Raw genomic sequence first — 24,822 nt, 5'->3', positions numbered from 1 at the left:
AGAGCCTATAAAAACTTTATGGCAGACTCCATCCTCATTGCCTTCCACCTCAAAAAGGGCAGAAAGAAAATACTTTGTACCCTCCCAAGGTTTTGAGTACCTCTGTACTCCCCCACCATTGGGCTCATTGGTCATGACAGTTGCTAATGAGAGAGTAACAAGGCACCAGGTTGTCACCTCACAGCAAAAGATGCTAAAAGGCTGGACTTATTTAGCAGAAAGATTTATTCAATGGGGGGTTTTTAAGGTTCTGCTGAGATCATAGTTTTAATTTTTGGGACTCCATAGAGTAGTTGAGAGTTGCTTCTGAGAAATGAGGCAGGAGTTCTATCCTCATTGACCAGAAAGAGACTAGTCACAAGCACATCACTAAGTATGACTGGATACAGCAGATTCCATAGCTAGAACCATGGCTTTTGCAGCTGCTAAGCACAGATCATCTGGTTGCAGTCTTCTGGACTTCATAGGGAAGACCAGAATACTATCCAGGACTTACTGTTTGAGGGTCCTTTCACTAGTTTCAAACCAGATAGACAGCAAGCTCTGTGGGGTTAAGGACTCTAAAGCCACCTTTAAGTCCTTAGGCTTGTGCACACCTGACCCAGTTAACACTATCAGTTCCAGCAGATGCACTGGTATTCTGCTCCATCTCCTTAACAGGACCTGGGCATCATCCTTTTCCCCTCATGCTGCTTTGGCTCCATCTCCAGTCCCTTCAAAACACCTGGGAAGTACAAAGCAGTCATTTTGATGGGCTGGTCTAGGTTGTCATATCAGTCTCCATCTCTCAAGACCCAGACTCCTTCACCTTCTTAAACTGTCCCACTTCCACTATGCTTGGTCCCGAATTATTTGGACCAGTGGGTCTTGGGCACTGAAGAGGTGGTTTATGCTCTCCAGTTTGCTTCTACTCCTTCTCCAGACCTCTCTGGGGTTTACTCTTATGTGGTGCTTCTCATTCAAGAAGTGCAGCATCTCCTTCAGTTGGGAGCGATAGTGGATTCCACATGGTCTCAGAGGGAAGGGGTTTTATTTCCTAATCCCAATGATGAAGTGGGGAAGGGGGTTTTCTGACCTTCGTAAACTCAGAAGGCTCTTGAAAAGATAAGGTTCTGCATGGTCATCCAACTTCTATTATCCTCAACCTGGAGACTGTTTTGCCCTCAACTTAAAATGCATACTTCCATATTGCAGTCAAGCACACAGGGAGTACCTCTAGCTTCTGGTAAATCAAAATCATTCTGGGTTCACTGTATTACCTTTTGGCCTGTCAGCAGCATACAGGGTCTTCCCAAAATTTATGGGAGTAGCAGCTGCATTCCTCTGAAGATCGTGAATTCAGGTTTACTCCTACCTGGATGACTGGCTTGTCAAGAGCTATTCCAAATTGCAGTTAGAGCAGTGTAGCCCTGATCCAGTCAATGTTCAATCCTCTGGGACTACTAATTAATGTAGAAAAGTCTCCTTTCCCTGTTTCAGAGGATTAAGTTTATAGGGACTGTACTGGACTGTTTACAAGCCAGGGTCTCTTTCAGACTTCAGGATCCAGGCAATTCAGTCAATTGTCAGTTTGAAGGCTCACCCAGTCACAGCAGCACAAAACTGTTTGAGGCTTCTGGGATATATAGCCTCTTGCATCTACGTAGTTCAGTACATCAGACTATGCCTCAGAACTTCGCAGGGCTGGTTGGCATCAATCTACTCACCAAGCTGCTATCACATACCCTCTGTAGTAAGGGCACCTTCACGATGTTCTCATTTTCCTGGATTGTCTGGATTTGTCCACAGATGCATGGGCATGCATTTCATTTGCCTGCCTGCAACTGATGTTGATGCTAGTGATAGGCTCTCCCTCCTAGACTAGATGTATCTATCTGATAACGCTATTACTGTGGTCCTCCGAAGATTTAGCTTTACACATCCATGTCAGAATGAAAAGCTGTCAGGCTGGCATGCCACATATTTTGATCACAGATTAGGGGAAGCAGCCTGCTAATCCTTTCAAACACAGCAACAACATTCTACCTCAACAAGCAGAGGGGAGCCTACCCTTCTCCACTCTGTCAGGAGGTGACTACTCTGGGAACTCTGCATTGCTAATTTAGTAGATCTGGAAGTATCTTATCTGCTGGGGGTATAGAATGACCTAGCAGACTGCCTGAGCAGATCATTTGGATCACCACAAGTGGTCACTTTGTCCTGATGTGGCCAGACACAGCTTCCAGTAGTGGGAATTTCCCTAGGTAGACCTGTTTGTGACACTGTCTGAAGTTCTGTTTCCTTCAGAGTCATAGCCTGGGTTCCATAATGGATGTGTTTTTACTGCCATGGTCAGGCAGGCTCCTCCATGCTTTTTCCATCAGTCCCACTCATTCACAAGTATTACTAAAGATAAGACCGTATCAGGCCTGTCAAGGTTCCTTCCCCACTCTGAACTCCACAGTACAGATGTGGGGACCTGCATGAAAGACCCCCTAAGCTTATTCTTACTAGCTTAGATTAAAAGCTGCCACCACCCAAGTGTTACACAAAACAGGGGAAGTGCCCACTTGGAAATGTTTTCTCCTCTCCCCCCACCCCAAAATATCCCCCCAAGCACTACACCCCCTTTCCTGAGGAAGGTTTGATAAAAATCCTCCCCAATTTGCATAGCTGAACACAGACCCAAACTCTTGGATCTTAAGAACAATGAAAAAAGCAATCAGGTTCTTAAAAATTTTAATTGACGAAAAAGTAAAAGAATCACCTCTGTAAAATCAGGATGGTAAATACCTTACATTGTAATCAGATTCAAAACATAGAGAATCCCTTTAGGCAAAACCTTAAGTTACAAAAAGACACAAACAGGAATATACATTCCATTCAGCACAGCTTATTTTATCAGCCATTTAAACAAAACAGAATTTACCTCATATCTAACTAGATTGCTTACTAACTCTTTAAAGGAGTTCTGACCTGCATTCCTGCTCTGGTCCTGGCAAAAAAAAAATCCCACAGAAGACCCTTTGTATTCCTCCCCCCACAGCTTTGAAAGTATCTTGTCTCCTCATTGGTCATTTTGGTCAGGTGCCAGTGAGGTTCTTAGCTTCTTAACCCTTTACAGGTGAAAGGGTTTTTCCTCTGGCCAGGAGGGATTTAAGGGTGTTTACCCTTCCCTTTATATTTATGACCAGGCCAGAGTCAGACTTATAACCCTAGCATGGGACTGTCACACTGGTTCTCTATGCTCTCGGCAGTGTCAGGGAAAGTCATTTTCACTTCCACTAGACTTGGACCTAATCCCCCAAGATCATGGTCCCCTACAGTCCCTTCATTATGCTCCATGACTAGATACTAGAGAGCTGTCTTGTTTGAAAGAGTTCAAGAAGATATGCCAAATAGAATCATAAAACTGTAGAGTGGAAGGGACCTTGATAGGTCATCTGGTCCTGTCCTCTTCACTGAGGCAGGCCTAAGTATTATCTAGATCGGTGTTTCTCAATGGCCAGTCTGTGGACCAGTGCCCCAGTCCTTGAGATCTCCCTGACAGTTTAGGAAGGCAGCAACCTCGTCCATGGTATCAAAAAGGTTGAGAAACACTCATCATCTAGACCATCCTTGACAGGTGTTTGTGGTTTAAGAATAGGTTAGACAATGACAAACTTCACTACCTCCTTTAGGCAATTTGTTCCAGTGCTTAACTACCCTTACAGTTAAGAAGTTTTTCCTGATGTCTAGTCTAAATATCTCTGGATGCAGTTTAAGCTACTTATCCTGTCCTCAGTGGCTAAGGAGAGCAATTTATCACCCTTTATAACTTTTCATGTACTTAAGTCTGTGGTTCCCCCTCCACCCCCCCCAGTATTTTACAAAAACTAAATGGAGTTGGTTTTTCCATCTTCAGTTCAACATATCCTGGACTGCTCATTTTACCTGAAGCATCAAGGTTTAGCAGTTTGATCATAATACATCTATTAGCTATTTCAGCATTCCATCCTAAAGTAAGCAGTTCTATTTTTTTTCCCAGTGACTTGTACATAAGGTTTTTAAAAGGCTTAGTCAAATTATACCCTCTAGGACACAACCCTGTTTCCCCTAGGGGAGCTGAACTTCATTCTGTCAAGTCTTATAGGTTCCCCATTTGAACTGTTAGCTATGAAGATGGCAATTTTGGTGGCCATTACCACAACCAGATGAGTAGCGGTACTGTTCCCCTTAATGTTGGGTCCTCCATATAGAGTCTTATTTTGAAGGACAAGGTTTACCTCCATACTCCAAAGGTGGTGTCACTTTTCCACATCAACTAGCCAGTTTTCCCATATTCTACCAAAAGAAGAGTGTGTGCATACCTTGGACATCAGGAAACATCTAACCTTCTACCTAGAATGAACCAGGCATTTCTGTAAATCCTCACAGCTATTTGTAGCAGTGGCAATCTGTTTCCACCCAGAGAATTTCTTCTTAGATAGCTTCCTGTGCTATGTCACTCCACCTAGCAGTCACAGCTCATTAGGTGAGGTCACAATCTGTCTGTGGCCTTTCTGGTGCTCGTTTCAGTTGCAGACACTTGTAGAGCAGCATCCTGGTCCTTGGTTCCCATGTTTACCTCCCACTGTGCAGTGGCTCCAGACTCCAGAGATGAAGCCAGAATTGGATGGGTTGGTCTCCAGTCTTTATTAAAATAGCCTCCGATTAGACCTGCTGTTCTTATGGCTTGTGTGACTGGGTGCCTGGGATGGGCACACTGAATACCACACTCAGGGCAGACAATCCCCCGAACTGGTGGTTTATTCTATAATTAGATTCATCATTCCAGTAACAAGAGCTTCTGTAATACCACACTGGTTAACAAGAAGCCAAACAGTCCCCTTCAGGCATTCCAGCCCTTGGCTCCCATCCAGATGACCAAGTCTAATATAGTGAGAGGTTACTGAAAACGCTATTCACCATATTTAAAGTTCTACCACTCAAAGGATCATTTACCCTCAGGTCAACATATGTCTCAGATCTAGCCCAAATATCCCACTGTCAGCCAACCCTTAATAAACTAAAGATTTATTAATAAAGTTATTGAATGGTTAAGGAATCATACCTACAAGTGATTCCTCTCCCCCCTAAAGGTCAGAATCCAAAGGCAGCTTAGAGGTAAAATCTGATATCTTTCCATACATTTTCCAGGGTATTCCAGATAACTATTTGCAAGATCAGTCCTTTGGCTCAAACTTCCCCTGGTCAAAGTTCAGTAGACTACTGATGAAAGGGTCAGGCCTGAATCTTCTTTTGTAACTCTCAAGCTGCCTCTCAGAAATTTTCACAGAAGGGATTTCCTCCAAGGAAGAATAGGCAGTGCAGATAGTTTGTGGACCTTTGCTTTGAAGCTAATCTTCTATTTCCTATGCATACACAGGTTAACTGGTTGCACTTATTTACATAAGGCGATTAGCCAGTTCTCCTTATAACAGTTAAGCTGAAGGCAATGTAGGTAGTTTCCTGCAGTGTCTCATCTTTGGTCTTAAGGTTAACTGAACACAGTTGCATACATAATGTTAGGCAATTAAGGTGTTAAAGGGAATTAGTGTCTACAAGCTATTTTGGTTACATTGTTAAACTAACAGGATATAGGTAAACAAATACAGTTAGCCTCTACCCTTGGTTTGTTACCACAAATGAATGGGTTAATGATTGCTGGTCTAGTTCATCTCTTTGAAATTCACTTACAAGTGAATTGTCTTGATTACAGTTGTAATGCCTCTTAAGTTATGGGTCGTACACAGGTTGGCTGGTCTGCCAGTGTCACAGCTTGAGTCACCAGTAGTGTAATGCCCAAGTGCAATCACTGGAACTGTTGCATTGTTGGGTAACAGTTCTTCGAGATGTGATGCACATGTCCCTTACATGATCCACCTGCCTACCTCTCTACATTGGAGTTCCAGTAAAGACCTAAGGAGAAGCTAGGGCCAGCTCTGCCCTTTATACCTTCACTCAGTGATGTATGGGAGTGCAAGCAATACAACAGGTACAGCTGATGGAAAATTTCTGGTGGGTGGGTGTACAGACACCCGGAGTGGAATGGACATGTGTGAGCTACCTTGGAGAACAAGTTACTCCACAGGTTAGTAATTTCCCCCCACAGGGCTCAAAATTTAGGTTGGCAGATTTGCTGAGGAGTGTGCATTCTGATCCCCAGTGGTGCAAGTTGCTTGTAACTGGTACGCAATGCCCTTCAGTCTTTCCAGTTTGACAGTACAATGAAGTGCCAATATTGGGAGTGCTTCCCACTGTAATATACTTTCACCAAGCAGGCCAGGTGGCAGTTCTGAGCGGCACTTCTGCCCTTCCTTTCAGGAAGAAGTGCACCAAGTGTCATAAACATGTGTTCCCTGAGGAAGGGAATGATCCCTTCTGTATACATGAAATGAGGCAGTAGATCTTTGATCCATACCAAAGAGGTATGAAAGCCAATAATTTTGGGCCCCATCTTTGATATCAGCACTGGTTATCAGCTGCAAATGCAAGCAGCAGGCCAAAGAATGTGGTTGCTGCTTTGGCATTAAAATCATTAATCCAGGTACTAAAATGTCAGACCTTGGTGTATTTGAAGGCCACAATGCTATTTCTGGCCTCCTTTATTCACTGTCTAGAACGCTGACCAATATTGACATCATGCCATTTTCATTTCTTCATATGGTCCCTCTACATATTTGGCTGACTGTAGCATGATACTACCTATGCAGTTTTGTAAGGGGCACGGTCCTTATTCTGTACAGCTGGAAGCGATGCTACTCAGCCATTTCACCAAAAATCTTGCTGATCAAAATGTGCAGTCTGTGTTTAGGCTACTGAATTCTTTAAGCATTCCATTATACAGGAGTACTTTTACAATTCATTTTTAAAGTAGGCTTCTTTCAGCAAGGGACTACACCCATTCCCTGGCTTTCCATACTAATTTATTTACTTTAATGGAATGGCAGATATAGATTGACTAGAGTTCTCAAGACCTTTACTGTTAAAACTAATTGTATATTCTATTTCTAAGTGTAATCTGATTCTTGTCTTAGTGTCAGACTAAACCAATCAATTGGTTAAGACCAGCTAGGTTAGTGCTGAATATTGAGAATGTAACGTGAGCCTTTTGAAGGCCTTATTTTATCGAAGTATGGGCTAGAGACCTTGAAGTTACGAAGTAAGGAGAAAACATCTTAATTTTTACACACCTGCCTCAAACGACTCTGGTAATGTAAAACTAAACTTGGCTGACCACTGGTCCATAAGACGTACCTTAGAAGTATAACTTGCAACAATATTTCAGATAAAGCAACTGTTTTATCATAAACACTTCAGTATACATTCCACATCTTGAATTCACAGAACACATACTCATCTGGTCAAACAGCTAAATATTGAATGAAACGATTTTTTGGGCTTGAATCTTGTCAAGTGGATGAGAGACTCTTCAAACTACTGTTGACCAGTAGTGGCAAAATGCTAAACTAAAACAATTTCCAGGGTCCCAAAACCACAAACAGAACTGGTTAGAATTGTGTCCAACTGTGTGTAACACTGGACTAACCGAAGAGAGCTTATTGAAATAAGAAATACTGTTAGTGAGGCTGCTGTTCTAGGTAAACAATGCATAGTACTATTTTTAGTGGCCTTTTAATTTGAAAAGGCAATAATGGTGATTGCATTAAAAGAATGGCCCTGACTTTAATCCTGTTCCTAAAGAAAAGAGACAGAACTGCTGAGGACTACAAATTATCATAAGCAGAAAAATGAATAGCTAAAGAAACATTTCTCTGGTCTGTTAACTTTTTTCCTTTTTGCTTTCAAGTGTTGAAGACCAGATGGAGCAATCATCACTCTACTTCTGGGATCTTCTAGAAGGCAGTGAGAAAGCTGTGGTTGGAACGACGTGTAAGTTTTTGGCTATTTGGGGAGGGGATAAATAACATTAATTTCTACACTTATTCCTGGGTAAACATAATGTAATATACTGAGCATTTTGCAAGTGTAAGATGCTGTACAAATGAATATAGTTGGAGGTCTCATACTGAGTACTGTGCATACTTCCCTGGAATGCTTCATCTTAAAGGACTGAGATGTGTAATGGTCAGTTAATCTGTATATTAAGAGTAGGGCTAGTTAATACAACACAGTGGCATGCTTCCTATTGGAGAATAGGACCATTTTCTCAGTACTGATGGTTTAGAAGCTGTGGGTTGTATGCATGCTGGCTTTATTCTAGAATATTATGCAGTAGTAGCCTTGCATCAATTCGGAACTAACCTTGGAGACCAAACTAAACCCTTCAGTGTGATAACGCTTGCATTTTTATTGCAAAGGAGATTGATCAGTGTGCCAATGAGTTAATTCTGGAACCCTAACTTCAAACTCTTCTGGATTGGGTATAATAAACTTGCACTTTCACTGGCCCCAACAGTCTCGGTGAAGGTCCACTGCTGAGGACTTACAGCATATGGATGTAAGCAGATAAGGAGAAACTTTTAACACTTTATCAAAGTAAACTTTAGTCTTTCCCTTCCGTGTCAGAATACATTAGTAGTACATGCTATCAACATGATATCAACACCTTCAAAAGTGCCATTTCATCTCTGAGGTCTGGAAAGTTCCTCAATCTGTAGATGCATTGAAGGCTGCAAAATCTAATTCTTTGAGTGATTGCATAGTTCGACTGGTGCCAGAGTATTTTCTCTAGCAATGCCCATATGATTGGACATGTATGGCCCGCACTTTTTTCTTCATGCCTGGAGTAGAGTATAAAGGATGAAGCGGCCCTGTTCTCATTCAGTTTCTTCTTACTGTTGGCAGTCGGAGCTTGTATGTAATTAGTATATAACTGTACATAGTGGTACTCATTTTTCATCCAGTTAGATGAAATCCAATATCTTTTAATTCTCAAATCCAGATGGGGTGTCAAGCCCATTCTAGACTAAACAGATGCAGCAAAAAGTTGAAGTTCCATATGGATTTCCTTGTCCGTTATCCTTGCGCTAGATCTGGGAGAATGGAGTGCTGCCCTTAGCTTACAGGATACCTACTTCCATGTGGCAATCTACTGGGGTCACAGAAGGTTTCTAAAGTTCATTGTAGGAGAAGGTCATTACCAGTTCACTATACTCCCCTTCAGGCTATTGTTGGCACTAAGGGTTTTCATGTAGTGCATGGTGTTAGTGGCAGCTTACCTCTGGATTTGGGACATATGATTATATCCATACCTGGATGATTGATTCAAATGGATCACTCCAGTCAGCAAGTGGACAAATCCTCCATCTGTTCAGCTGCTTAGGTCTGATAATCCAGCAGGGAGATATTTCATTGACACATTCCTAGACTCTACTTCAGCCAGGACATACCTGCCCCAAACTCAGTTTTTAACTATCTAGGACCCTTTTGTGGCTGCTTCTTGAAGACTACACACCACAGTACATAACTGCCTCAGGCTCTTGGGGAAAATGGTTGCTTGTATGTATGTGATAAAGATTCCATCCCTGATGTATGCGGATGGGAGTAAAGTGAGTCTGTCACCTGAACACGTTTGTATGCATCCCAGCCAGTGTGGTCCCTGGATTGGTGGATGAATCAGGACAGTGGAGGGTGGGCCTATTCTCACCAACTCTCCCTTCTATGACTTTACTAGCAAATGCTTCTGCTGTGGAGTGGGGAGCATATGTGGCAGAACAGCAACCTTAGGACATGGTCCATTCATGAGGCCAGGTTACACAAATACTCTCTAACTGCATGCAGTATTCCAAATGTCAGCAGTTCCTACCACATTCATGGCAAATGCCATACAGGTGCTCAGACATCGCAGCTGTTTTATGTAAGCAGGTAGGGGGGTACCAGGTCAAAGACTGCCTCTTGACATAGGTTAAACAGTGGAATTTCTGCATAAGGGATTGAATAATTCTCAAGGCTTCACATGTTCCAGGCAATCAATTGCCTGGCAGATCCTCTAGCCAAATTGTTCAGTCTAGATTACGAGTGGTCTCAAGTCAAGAATGTTAGTCTCCTTTGAGCAGAACAGGAAAATGCCTCCATTTCTATTCCAGAACAGATCAGTCAGGCTTCCATCTCAGATGCTTACATGTTTCCATGGAAACATGATCTTCTGTATGCTTACCCACCAATACGAATTTCCAGAGTGGTGGTATTTAAAAAAAAAAAAACTCAAACAAGACTGGGGCAGGGGGGTCCTCAGAGCCCCAGCCTGGGAGGAATAACCTTGGTACTTGGGTTTGTACAGGCAGGCCACCAAAGCTCCCTTACTTCTGCTGCTAGTCAGGAACTTAATATCCCAGAATCATGTTCGTGGGTTCAGGTGCAAAACTTACGTGCTTTGCTTCATGACTTTTTCTTTCTGGCTAATCCCAGAAGAGGCACACTGTTCAGCAGCAGTCTGGAATATTTTGCTTAATAGTAGAAAACCTTCCACAAGAGCTACTTGCTTTAGTAAGTGGAAATGTCTCCATCTGTGCAGCTCACCACAATGTATCCTACAGTTTGCAGTCCAGAAAATATTGGACTACGTGTAGCACAGTGGTTCTCACTTTTGTATTGGTGACCCCTTTCACACAGCCAGCCTGAGTGCAACCCCCTTACCAATTTTTGTTTTAATTTATAAATATTTAACACCATTATAAATGCTGGAGGCAAAGCGGGGTTTGGGTTGAGGTTGACAGCTTGTAACCCCCAAGTAATAACTTTGCAACCCCTTGAGGGTCACAGCCCGCAATTTGAGAACCCCTGATCTAGCAGTCCAGTCAAAATGCATTGGACTTCAATTTTTGCATTTCACCCTTGCACTGCTGGAAGGACTGTCTCCACTCATCCCATGGTAACCAGATTCCTGAGGATTGGCTATCTGGATCCAACTGTCATGTGACATGTTTAGTTTTTAGCTTTTATAGGGCCTCTATTTGAGCCTTTATCCTCTTCTTTGATATTGCATCTTTTGGATAAAGTGGCTGCTTTAGTAGCCATTACATAAATGGGGGAATTGTATGCTACGGTTATTGACCCTCATGCGGTATTCTACAAGGGCAAGGCGCAGCCTAGGTCTCATTCCAAATTCATATCCAAAATATTTTGTCTATTATCTGTCAGTATTGCTTTGGCATTTTATCTGAATAGGAAACAGAGCTGAAAAGGTTTTGTTCTTGGTAGCGAATGAGACATCATCCTGAGTTAGACTTTTTTAAATGGGTTACCAGCCACATTTCCATGTCTTACACTGCCAAAGATCTGACAACTACTGAAATATTTATTGCATTGATCTAGAGCACGTTCAATATTTACTGCATTTGTGGGAAATGTTCCTACTGACACTTAAGGGTAGCAACCCAGGCCTCTGTACGTACTTTTGCAAGACATTTACGTAATTACAACTGCATCAAGGGACAAAGTGAATATAGGGAAAGTAGTCCTACAGTAATTCTTCAGGTGAGACTCGTAGCCCCACCTCCATTGAAAAAACCACTTAGGAGTCACTTACAGTGAATGGACATATATGCAATTACTTAAAGAAAAAGTTACCCTCTAGTAACTGTTCTTTGGGGTGTTACATATGCCCATTCCACAACCCACCCTTAGCTTTTTTGACATGTCCAGAACTGCAAGTCACTTGGTTCCTGCTTTGCCTCAGAGAGCAGTTTGATGCTAAACTGCTTGTGACTGGTTACCTGATGCTCCAGTCCAGGGATCAGCAACCTTTGGCCTGCGGCCCACCAGGGTAAACCCCCAGGTGGGCCAGGCAGGTTTTTTTGACCTGCTGCGTGCACAGGTTCAGCCGATCGCAGCTCCCACTGGCCATGGTTTGCTGTTCTAGGCCAATGGGGGCTGTGGGAAGCGGCATGGGCCGAGGGATGTGCTGGCTGCTGTTTCCTGCAGCCTCCATTGGCCTAGAGTGACAAGCCATGGCCAGTGGGAGCTGTGATCGGCCAAACCGGCACAAGCAGCAGGTAAACAACCGCCTGGCCCACCATGGGGTTTACCCTGGTGGGCTGCATGCCAAAGGTTGCCGATCGCTGCTCCAGTTTCTTAGCCAGCCAGCCAAACAAATTTTTCAGGACTCTGCCAGCCTTTACTTGGTCTTGAAGGTAATACTTGGTGCACTTCATTCCCACCTCTGCTCCCTTGAAGTGTTGTCCTGCAGTATGCAGCCCATCACTGTGCCCACACAAATTTCCAAATCTGCAGTATGCACACCAGCTTGTTAGCTCAGCTGAGGAGTCACACTTTCATATATTTTGCGCTGAGATGAACTTACAATAAAACCAATAAGTTTATTAATAAAGAACAGATTGAAGTGATACCAAGTGAGGATAATAGGAACAAAAAATGGTTACAAATAAAACAAGTATAACATGCTTTCTAGTGACTAAATATAACTAGCTGAAATCTTTATCAGCTTCTTACTGAGCCTCCTCAGCATCACATGTCCTTAGAGCCAGTATTCAGCTATCATAGATACAAAAAGCATTTTGCTTTACACTCCCTCAGTGACAGATCATCACAATGCCTTTTCTCCCTCTTCTTATAGTCCAGGAAACCTTTGAAATGTATCCTTTTGAAGTGTACTACTGGACTAAGTTCCTCTCCCCTGCTGTTTGTTCTTTGGGGTGCAGATGCCATGTCTGCTGCTCTTGTTATCATTCTGTAAACTTGCATTTTCTGTTGACTCGGTATGCAAATATAATTCCCATTGTCTCTGGCTCACCCGGTTTCATTTGCATTCAAGACTTGGAGAGCGAGGCAAGTCAATATTCCTTTGCCTGGGAAACCCTTATTAACCCTGCCTGGCTTACACATCCCATCCATCCATCAATCTTGCAAAGATCATGACCAGCATGATAAAGTTTTTTGATATATTACATGACATTCTTTGTCAAATACCATAACAATGTGTTAAGAGTTGCCATTACATGCTAGCGAACCCTCTGCCAGGGGGCATTGAGGGCTCTAAAGCACTGTAGTCTTATTGTATTAGAGGAGAGATCTTCTGTATGTTACTTAAACCCTAATAACTTTCAACCCATTTTTATTCTTCTCTTCCTGAAGCTGCTCTGTCCATTTAATCATCCAGTCCTAGACCAAGCGCAAGCTGGATTTTACTCTGTCAACAAGCACTTGCATAGTTAACATTGTTGAAGCTGGCAGCTCCTCTTCCTCATTCTTGCCGACACTAGAGCATAGAATCCTCTTGGACTTTCTTTATGTGGGTTTCTCTGGCTCTGTCAGTTTCACTTATTTCATCACTTGTTGTCTGACTGCTGTGCACCAGGGTCCCCTCATGACGTTCAGTTCTTGACACTTGGCTCTTCTGTGTTCTTTGTCACTATCTTGGCTAATAATCTCACCTAATGTATTGTTATATAGATAGATCTAACTGATCCAAGGACCTCTTAACGCTAACTAGCAGAGGGCACAGGTGTACATAGTGGTCCAGAGATCCTCTGGATTGCCCAAAATGGGGTGGTATAAGCTTTCTGCTGAAAGCACATTATGTTGATGGTCATAATTATTGGAAGATGTACAGAAGATAGCTAAAGTTGTGTTTATACTGAAAATTATGTTCTGTAGGACTTCAAGTGACTTGTCTTTAACTACAAGGTAGCATGTATTAGACAAACTTCTCCAGGCAGGAGGTTGGGGGAGACTCATCTTCTTGGTGGGCCATTCTGTATTATGTCTCAAAATAGAAATCTATTAACATATCAAGTCAAATGCTAATGACTTCAGAATAATTACCAGGAAAGGGGGGTGGGGGGACCTATTTTGCAAGTGAAGATCAAAAGATCTGGTATAGTATATTTAGGGTGCAGATTCACCTGCCGGTATCCTTCAGTCTGTGAGGGCAAGCTGCCAGTGCGCTTGATCTCATAAAGGGATCTCAACAAACCTGGCTGAAAATTATGGGAAAAGAACTATATGGGTAAGCTATCCTGTAGGAGATAGGAATGTCTTGTGAGTTAAGGCTCTAGGTAGGTTATGATTTCAATATTGATTGTCATTTGAATCTCTGTTCTTAAACTTATTCTTGTTTTAAATATAAATGTGTGGTATGTTAAGTGGGGGGTAATTCTGAGTTCAAACTATCAGGCTCGTGTGTACTATTTCTTTGGGAGTAATGAATCTGAGAATTCAGTGGCACAGGAGCTGGGCAAAGCAGAGGAATGTCTGGTGTGCCTATTTCTAGCTTGTACACAGAAACTGAGGTCTACTGAGGCCTGGGAAGGTAGTACTTGTGTTGCCAGAGGCTGGTGGAGTCAGATCTGATCCACAGCTGGCATAGACTAGACTTCCTCACACTGAGTAGGGGGCTAGCAAGGTGCCTCACAAGCTTGCATACCCTGTGAAGCATCACACTAATGCCACAGGCTTGACTAAGAAGCTTTCTCAGCTTCATCTAAATGTCTAGGCAGAGAAACATGTGTACTCCTTTGACTACATGATCTCCAGCTCCTCCTTGGAACTCACTTGCCTCCTGTCCATTACTGTTATCGTTGACTGAGCTTTCCTTCTGGCAACCTGCCTCTTCTGAAACCCTTTCTCAGATGTGTCTCCCTCTTGCCTTGAAGTCTCAGCCCTCTCTACTCTAGTTTGTCAAATTGTACTGTCTGCTTTCTTACACACCAAAACTAACACGCTATGCATCTTCATCCCCTGTTGGAGCTTTCCTTCATGATCCTGTTAACATTTGTCTTGACTTCTACAAACTTCAGCCTAATATATCTGCTCTCTTCTCATTGCTATTCTTTTTTCTTGTCCAGTACTACTCCTCGCTTCTCACTCATCTTACCACTACTAGACTTGCAGAGAAGTCTTCACCTGCTACACTCTCTAAAACATCCTAATACCATCTGAAAATATCTTCTCCTTTACCTAGATGTTGTAACTTGTGGCTCAGTAATGTATTACAGTTTTGCATGGTTAGTGATAACTTGTCTAAAATGCTATACAAGAAGTTTTTGCCTTTTGGGGTTGGGCTAGACCAGTGGTCACCAACCAGTAGATCTCAATCGACTGGTCAATCCTGGAGCCTCTGCAAGTCAATTTCAATCTCTGGCTGCTAACAGTCCAGTGACACAGCAGAGGTGGGGGAGGTGGGAGGCGGGAGGCAGTCAGGTCCGCATGCTGCTGCTGCCCCTGTTCTGACTCCGCAGCTATCATTGGCTGTGAACTGCAGTCAATGGGAGCTGCAGTTGGTGCTGTGGGGCGGCAGCAGCAGCTTATGCGGAGTCACCTGCCTCCTGGCCCTCTCCCCTGCGGCCTGCAGAAACATGCCAGCTGCTTCGGGGAGCAGTGTGGGGTCAAGGCAGGTAGGGAGCCTGCCTTATGCCTGCTGCACCGCTGACTGGTAGCCACCTGTGGTAAGCACCTCCCGGCCAGAGCCTGCATCTTGCACCGCCTTTTGTATCCCTGCCCCAGCCTGGAGCCCCAACTTGGACCCAAACTCCCTCCCAGAGCTTGCACCCTGTACCCTGCCCCAGTCTCTCCGCCCGGAGCCCCCAATTCCAAACCCCTCAGCCCCAGCACAGAACCTGCACCCCTGCCCCAGGCTGATGAAAGTGAGTGAGGGTAGGGAGAACGAGCAAGTGAGCAGGGTGGGGCCTCGAGATAGGGGCAGGGTAAATCCTGGGTCTTAAATTCAAAAAGTGATCTTGTGTGTAAAAAGGTTGGAGACCACTGGGTTAGACATTGTAGTTTAAATATAAAGCAGCTTGAAAGGACACATCTTCAGATGGTAAGATGTGAACTTTTTTAACCTGTCTTGCATATCAACATTTTTATATTTATATACATATATAAAATTTTTTACTCTTCAGATAAACATATGAAGGAACTATTATCCAAACTCTTAAACTCCAGATATTTTGAAAATATTCCTGTGCCTCGCAACATGCAAGTAAAAGAGGAATTGGAAGAGGAAGTAATGAGAAAATCTGAGAGACCAAGACAGTTTCCAAAAGGAGAGTCTGTCAAAGAGCCAGGTTGAGTATATTTCCAAGTGTAATTCCTGATCCATGTTAAGATAAGCTTCTCAAAGAGCTGAGTGTTCAGAGATCTTGAATAGCCTAGTTTTTATCAACTTAATCATATTGCAAGTATGCAGAAGCTTAATACAGTGGATTTTTTTGGACTACAGTACAGCTAAATTCAGTTGGCATATCAGTAACTAAAATATACTGTACAAAACTTGCAACAGTATATGTTGGTTTGAACACCACATAACACCAGTAAGGGAATGGTTTCACCGATACTAGTATCTCTTTGGATCAAAAATTCAGTTTAATCTATTTTCTTATCTAACATATGCTGTCTGTGCTTTTGACAACCTCATTGTTGAAGCTGTGGGAAATGCCTGTTGTAGGTAAATGTCACTTTTGAGTGCACTACTACAGTGCTTGGGTTATAGATACTGCAAGGGAATATTTTTCTGAATCTTTCCTTTTTTTAATTTGTACTTTTAAGTTTAAAATTTTTACAAAACCGAAGTTTGGGAAGACCTAAGCTTTGTGTTTAATGCAGAACATAAATTATGAATGTTTTAGAAAATCGTTCAGATCAGCAATTGATGACTTTTAACTAATTGTCAAATCAGTGATTTTTTTTTTTAAATGGACTTTGTTGGGACACTGAAAGGTTTCATGTTTCTCTCTGTAATAATCTGAAGCAAATTAATGTCCTCCCTCTTTCTAGAACCCCTTATGAAGCTTTTGCAGTCTGAGATACAGCCACAAGAGGTAAAATACTGAATTTAACTGTTAGAATACGTTTAATTGTGTTTAAAAGTAGTTACGCCTCTGGGTGGTAACTTAATTCTGATATTAGAGTCTTAATGTATTGTACAAAAGTTGTGAAACACTAGGAAACTGCTGTCCAGCAAAATTTTAGCCAAATCTTAGAACAGAAAACCAAACAATGGTCTAGATATGCTGCTTCCAAAGTAGAAAAATTAAAAACTTAAAGCTCTAACTTTTAGTCTTAATCCAAAGGAACATTAACATTCCAGAAATATATGGGGTAGAATGTAAACCTCCCTGTTAAGGCTTAGCATTGAGCAGGAATGGTTTAATACGTTTGCTGACCCTTTGGAGCATTTTTATAAATTCAGTGGAAAAAAACAAAGCTTCAGATTGTGTAGGTTCAGCTACTTGTGTCTTTATTCCTGTTTCGAGAAGATGGATTCTCTAGTACTGCTGCATCAGACAATACACAATTACAAATACAGGAGTCTTCTAAAATGTTAAGCTCTTAACTTTTATGCTACCTAGATTTAACACTATGGCAGAGTTAAGAATGGTGTTCTGGCTTTGTAAAACCAAAGTAGGGGTCCCTAGATATTGATTTGACTATTAGTAGTTAATTGATACTGTAAAATTGCTACAGAATTTGGCCCAACAGTCTGTAGACCACAAATGTCCTTTAAATCTGCTTCAGAACTACGAGCCTAATCATACATTTCAATAAGCAGCATCATAAAGCAGAAACTTTTTTTTTGATACTTAATCCTGAAAAAGGGACCTTTTTGGCAGTTTGAAATGAAGCAACGTCTTTGTATCCCAACCTTCCAAATATCCCACTAGAGGGAGTATAGCAAATAAAACAGATTTTTTTATAGTATACTAAAACTAAAATTTAGTCTTCTAGAGTTTGCCCAGCCAGTTTAGACTTCCAATTCTGTGCTGTAACTAATTAAGCAGACAGAACACAGCCAGTAAGTAGTAGTCTGTCATGTTCAGATCTTTACTGGCCTGTAGGCCTACAATAGCATAGCTACTAGCCTCTGCAAGCTACTTCCAGTTTATATCTAACTTCCTGGCTCTGAGCAGGAATGCACTGAGACTCGTTCTGGTGATTCAAACGAATTGTCTCTAGGATCTGGTCATTAGCTATGATCTGAACTTCCAGTAAATAGAAGAGCTAGTTTATTATGAGCTTTCAGGGGATCAAATAAGCCAAAAGAGCAAGATCTTGTTCTTTAATGAAAGAAATAGTATTCATACTATTCACACCAAGGTGTTTTAGGTGCTATACAGGATGAGGTCAATGTCCTGCAGAAATTACAACTGAATTTTAAACATGGCATGATTGTGGATAACAAATAGAGAAGCCATGGAATGAGGAAGGACAAGGGTAAGAGCAATAAGATTATATGGCTACTCAATTTGTGCATATTTCTAGATGTTTAAGTGTTCAATTCCGTTTCATTGTGGTGCTTCTCTACAACATGCTGGAAAGAGTAACTATTCAGTGTCTGCAATATTGTAGGATAAAACCAAGTCTCTTTGTACTGAAACAAAGCAATTCTTCAGCTGGCTGCCTGTGTTGTCAGTTTTGGTTAGGTCACTCAACTACAGAAAGTTTTTTTTTTCTCACTAAAAAACTGAGCTAAAACTCTGGTAGCAATGTTTTTCTTGAGCCACTAAATTTCTTTGGTCTGTAGTTTCTCAACAGGCGCTATTTGCCTGAAGCAGAATGCTCTATCAAGAAGCCTAAAGAATGCAAACCGTGGGAAGCAGAGTACACTAGAAAGCAAGAACCTCCAAAATCCTGGGAAATGCTTGTTGATATAGAAGAACAGGAACAAAAGAAGCAGAAGCAGGAATCTCTGAAGCCTTGGGAATCTTGTGGTAGGCATCAGGAACAGAAGAAGCAGGAATCTCCAAAGCTCTGGGAAGCTTGTGTTAGGGAAGAGGAGGGACAGAAGCAGGAGTCTTCAAAGCCCTGGGAAACTAAGGTTAGGGAGGAAGAACAGAAAAAGCAGGAGACTCCAAAGCCTTGGGTAATGCATGTTAGGGAGGAGCAGGATTCCCCAAAACCTTGGATAACAAAAGTTAGGGAAGAGCAGGAACAGAGGAAGCAGGAATCTCCCAGACTTTGGTCCACAAAAGTTCAGGAAGAGCAGGAACAAAGGAAGCAGGAATCTCCAAGACCTTGGGCAACAAACATTCAGGAAGAGCCAGTCCAAAAGCAAGAATCTCAAAGACCGTGGATAACCCAAACTAGGGAGGAACCAGAGCAAAAGAAGCAGGAACCTGTGAAGCCTTGGATAACCCAAACTAGGGAGGAACCAGAGCAAAAGAAGCAGGAACCTGTGAAGCCTTGGATAACCCAAAATAGGGAGGAACCAGAACAAAAGAAGCAGGAACCTGTGAAGCCTTGGGGAGCGCGTGTTAGGGAGGAACCAGAACAAAAGAAGCAGGAACCTGTGAAGTCCTGGGGAGCGCGTGTTAGGGAGGAACCAGATCAAAAGAAGCAGGAACCTGTGAAGTCCTGGGAAACACGTGTTAGGGAGGAACCAGAACAAAAGAAGCAGGAACCTGTGAAGTCCTGGGAAACATCTGACCAGCAGCAGCCAGCATCATCGCAGCAGTTACAGAATACTCCAAAGTCCTGGGGAGCGGCAAATCTTATGCCAAAGGAGCAGATTGGGCCAAAGAAGTGTGATGTGGAACCCAAAGATGTGAGTTGGCATAGGTAGTATTAACTCTCATTAAGCTTATAATGTGAGTATTTCAGACTAAAGCAATACAGTAGTCAGAGGATTTGTAAGACTTGCATTGTGGAGTTCTGTACTCTGATTTCCATGTCACTTCTGAGTGGGTTAAGTCAGATTTTTAACTGATATCCTAAAGCTTGATGCATCTGGAAAGCAAAATGCTCTCCTTGCTTCTTGCATCAACCCCAGTAATACTGCGGTTGGGCCTCAAATGAAAATTACATTTTTGCATAAGGCAGAATAGAATTCATTTAGCTCTTCTGCAGCTGATAGCTCTCTAAATGTCCACTTGCATTAACACTACAAATCAGGTACGACTCAGACAAAGATCAGATACTTAAAGTACTATGTACAAATAGCACTTCAATAAGTTTTTAAGGTTTTTAACTAAAATAGCTTTTAAGGGGTATTTTTACTTGATCTAGAAGTTAATCAACTTAATTGATGCTTAAGTATGCATTTCCAGACGAATCAATATGCTAAACTACTATTCTGGAATGTTTTGGAAACTCTAACACAGTGGTTCAGTTTAGTAACATAGACAATCCAAGGTTTTGCAGGATCCAACAACATTCCAGCTTAATTTTAAATTTCTTCTCCCTCTTCCCCAACTGTGTACACAAGTAGCTTGGAGAAATCGATAGAGTGAACAGATCAGTATCTGGAGAGGCATGCTTCCAAAGTAGAAATTAGGCTTGATCTAAATTTTAGTAAGACCATAGATGGCAAATAGAGAGCCACTGAAGTGGCCTGTACACAGGTATTGTCCAACTCTACTTCTTTTTAAAGCTGTCTTTCTTCAGTAAATGACTAGATTAGATGGACAAGATCAATATAAGATCCACAATATTGAAAAGTGGATATTCTTGTATCTAGAGACGGGATCGCAGACAGAAGCATGAATCTGAAGTGAAACGAGTGGGTAACGTAAAACAGTGGGTGATAAAGAATGTGGGAGTAAGGTTATTTAGCAAATCTTGAACACGTATAGTTAAAATGGTCTTCATGAACACTTTTCACTGTGGTATATTGTAAAGCTGCATGCTTCCACTCTTATTGGTAGTATGGGAGGAGAGAGGCTGATTTTTTTCCAGCTGATAAATCTCTCTAAACGTAATGGCACTAGTGCTCATAGCTATGTGCATAACTTGATACTGTACTAAAAATAGTTCAAAGCAATGTAGCCACTGTAAAGTACTCAAATGTTCTTAGCACTTTAAGATGGATTGGAACTTCTAGTGTTGGTTTAGTTTCTAAAGCTTATGTTTGAGGTGCTTCCTAATGAGATGGGCCTCTTATTTTATATAGGATGGAAAAACAGATGGATTAAGTGGTGGACATGGCTTTGATGCAGTAAGAAAAAAGGAGGTCCTCCAATCCGTCGGAGAGAGTTTTAAACTACCTAGGAGTCTCCAAAGCAATGTACAGGTGTGCTAGTCAGCCATATCAAACTAAAATGAGTCAAATATTTTGAGTATACAAAAACTGGGATATCTTTGTAAAGCAGCTGAATATATTTGATGTACTGCATTAAATGCAGCATACATATGTCTAATTCATCAAAATCTTGACCTGTGGAGGAGGGAGATGTGTTAACTGCCACATCACTTTAGCCTTATGTACTGGAACTTCAACAGACTTGCATTGTGCCTTGCAGCTTACTGTCAAACTGCATTACAAAGGAACAGTGATTTAACAGATAAAATACTGACTATAAGTTGACAGCATTTCACTTGTAAAATTAATAAACACTTAAAACAGTGGTCTCAATTCCATAAAGTAAGGATACGGACATAATTTAATCTGGCATTTATCTGGCTTATAGTGTGAACACTGTATACAGGCTGATCTCTAACCAACACTGAGGATGAATAGGATAAAATAGAAAGGTGTGGCTTGTGTGCCTATGTTTAGAAACTAAGTTTTATTCAAGCTTTTAGAGCATTTGAGAAACTGATCTTTGAGTTGCTAGGGCAAGAATGAAGAAAAATTGCTTATAACTAGGGTCTTCCAGGGAGTTGAGAGAAGCCACTACATAAAATTAGCTTGTACAGGTTTTGTATGCTAGAAAGTAGAAAGAACCTTGTCATTCCCTTGTACACACTGGGAATAAGTTCGCTTTAATTCCCCCACTTTTCTGTTTCAGAATATGGATGCTTTTCCAGTGGAGTAATGTAGGTTCATTGAATATAGTTGTAGGCGCTGAGGACTCTATACTCTCCATTTTATTTATATAGATTTATTTTTAAAATATCCATCTAAAGCCCTTAACCTACCAGGTTGGGACTGTGGAATTTAAGCACTAAGTCTTAGGCCTCGTTAACATAGAGTTGCATAGGTTCAGAGGTATTGGTGTTAAACCAGTTCAGTTATTGATGCAACTTTGTGTGGACACTCCTAACTTGATTTAGGTTTGGTGTGTTGGTTTAACCTACACTTACCCTAAATATAAGCCAGATGACCACCTGTATGTCTACACACTGGCTAAAAGGGTACTTTGCAGTGTGGGTTGGCAGATGTGCTAGCTTTGCTCAGTCTGGCATGCTAAAAATACTAATGTTGCTATAGAAATTTAGACTAGCTGATGCCTGAATGCAATCTCACTGGAACCCCTGGATACATAGTGGGCTGCTAGTTAAGCAGCCACCTGTGCCACGACAGCTGCTGCTATTGCTAGCATGCTGGCCTGTCTACCTATATGGGGAAGCGTTCTCCCAGCTGGTGTGAAGGCGTGCCCTTAGTCTGAATATTCTATAGGCTGAACTGACATACTGAGGATGAATATTAATTGTGTAGGCATGCACTTAATGTTTGCAAAAGCTTTAACTGAAAAATAAGTAATTTAGATATATCAAAGGCTAAACTAGGATTGTGTTCTGGATCCAAGTGCTTAAATTGTAAAATTGGAGGTCTTTAGTAAAAGCACAACTGACTTGAGTAAGCAAAACATTTTTAAAAGGGAAAACAAACTTAAAACCCTTACGTTTTAATTGAAATAGGCTGTCTTAATGTCAAACTCTCCTCTGACTTAAGAACACATGAAATTTCAAGTCAAAAGTTTTTATTCAACATTTGGGAGCAAGTGGTAAAATCAGACTTAGTGGAAATTATTTCAGCTTCAATTAGGCTTTTACTACTGCTTGCTACAGAATCCATAGTAAGTCCACTAGTCTAGTGCTACTCAAAGTGGTGGTCTGCAGACCGGTGCCGGTCCGCGAGCCATTGGCTGCTGGTCTGCGCGCACATTGGGGGAGGAAAAAAATTGCCGGTGCCCCACACAGATCGCTTGAAAAGCACTGCACTAGTCAGTCCCATAATGCCAGATGCAATGTCTAATTCCAAATCAGGAAGTAAACTTAGCTTAGAATCCATCTCAAGCATACACTTTGACCAAGAGCATCACTTGGATATATAAGCATATGTACTTCTGCTGTTGAAGTACTTCATCACCTGTACAAATCTAAAAACATGTTTAGAAAAGGCACCATGCAGCATGAGAGATGCTAAATAGTGTGGTACCTTCAAAATAGCCTAGTCTGTAGATTTTTTTCATCTCCTAGTTTGAAATACTGAGGAATGACAAGCAGTGAACATTATGGGCTCTTTCCCGCTATGTAAATTATCATCCAGTTGGTATGCAGAACTGTGCTGTATGATCATGCATTCAAATATGCTTAAATGTATGTATTATGGGTAATATCAGTATACTATTGCACTGTGAAGGTAGTTTTTATGTCTGTAAGCCAATACTGGATGGTACAGTTCCTTGTGCCTTGAATTATGTATGACCTGGCATAGATTCTCTAAATCGGAAAAATATATTAAACTGACATGGCTTCAGTTGCATGTGTTCTCAAAAGCAGTTAACTTTATACTATGGAGGTGACAATATAATTAGCAGTGCAAACTTCTGGCACACTGGAAACAGTACACCTCAATTACAATTGCCTGATAAGTGAACAGAGACTCCCCTCCATATTCAATTTTTGGCCTTTTCAGGCTTAGTTATAACTATTATAGATGTCTGCCCAGTGGTCTGAACCCACAAATTCATTTAGAGGCAAGCCACTGAATAGTCAGTGGATGATACTTTGTCACCATCAGCCAAGGTTGGATTTAAACAAGTGATTTACAGCTGAAAGAATCAGTAGTCCACTACCAACCACCATGAACATGTTGTGATTGTTCTGTGTATTTGCATTTTAGTAGGACTATCTGGAGTGTGGCAGGGAAGGAACATGCTTTTAACCAATCAGCTGTTGCATCCAATAGTGAATATTGTTTTGCACTATTGTTGCTTTTGCAACTAGTCTGAGTAATAGCCCTCTTGATTGTCAGAGGACCTAAAAGCGATCTGCAGCTTCCTAATCAGATTTCATACTGAAAATTGAGCAGGGTATTGCTTTCAAAATGGGAATTAAATAAGCTTCAATGTAATAAAGACCTGAGTTTTCTTTCATAGTCCACTTGTTAGATTTGGATCTGGTGTGTTTAGTTCAGCTACACAATAACAGGAAAGTTCCCAGTTAGTATTGCAGTCCATTTGTAGAGCAATAGTGAGAGTTAAAGACCCAGGGGAAGCTGTTTTCTCAAACACTGTGGGCTTTTACTATATTACTTTAAAGTGAGGCTAGGCACAAAGAGTAGTCGGTCTTAAAGTCTAAACTGTCAGGTAACTCATGTACCTTTCCCTGAACATACGTGAGGCCTCTTTCCAGGGGTATACAGCAGTACATAGCTAGTTTAAACTCTTGAACATATTGGAGAGTTGGAGTCATATTTGGGCTGCATTATCCAAAGTACTTTTCTCTAGTGCTTGGGAGACTCCGATGCACATGTTATAACCTTGAGACTTTTTTCTACTGAAGTGTTAGTGACTAGTTTGGTAGAAACACACAAGTAAGATATCTGTGAACATTTGTGATCTGGGGAAGTAGCCCCACCTTGTAAGCTAAAGGAGCCTGTGAAAATTGATAGGCACATCCTAACTTAGCTTTCAATAGCAGACTAGACAAATTGCAATCACCGGGGGACCAAATTTCCTTCTGGAGTGAATCAACCCTAGCCACTTCTGTAGTGTTCTTCTGGAGCGCTGCTTATGCTCAGTTTATTACTACAAAAAGTGCTTAATAGGCTGTAGCATCAGAATTGTGAATACACACTTGCCTTCATGAGGTGCAAACCACATGACCATGTAGGATCTTTCAGTGCCTGTCTTGTCACTTGAACTGATACACATTACATAACTTTGCTAACCACAATATCCTTCACACCTAAGACAAGAGCCACCTGGTATATTTTGGTAGAAGTTGTTCCTCAGG

At 41.6% G+C, this 24,822-nt stretch overlaps 1 protein-coding gene across 2 annotated transcripts in view; it reads left to right on the top strand.

Annotated features, from left to right (window-relative positions):
- The window catches only part of CAPRIN2 (caprin family member 2), a 72,422-nt gene that overhangs the window by 13,243 nt on the left and 34,357 nt on the right, over positions 1 to 24,822 (top strand). For both annotated transcript variants that reach the window (XM_077827675.1, XM_077827668.1), the window contains exons 5-9: positions 7,811 to 7,893; positions 15,825 to 15,989; positions 16,699 to 16,742; positions 18,446 to 19,465; positions 20,810 to 20,929. In XM_077827675.1, coding sequence (XP_077683801.1) covers positions 7,811 to 7,893; positions 15,825 to 15,989; positions 16,699 to 16,742; positions 18,446 to 19,465; positions 20,810 to 20,929 — 1,432 coding nt within the window. The remainder of the gene's footprint in view (positions 1 to 7,810; positions 7,894 to 15,824; positions 15,990 to 16,698; positions 16,743 to 18,445; positions 19,466 to 20,809; positions 20,930 to 24,822) is intronic.

The sequence above is a fragment of the Eretmochelys imbricata genome, chromosome 1, assembly GCF_965152235.1.
Source record: "Eretmochelys imbricata isolate rEreImb1 chromosome 1, rEreImb1.hap1, whole genome shotgun sequence".
Lineage (NCBI taxonomy): Eukaryota > Metazoa > Chordata > Testudines > Cheloniidae > Eretmochelys > Eretmochelys imbricata.
Note: the sequence above shows the minus strand (reverse complement) of the source record. Positions and strands in the feature narration are given on the sequence as shown.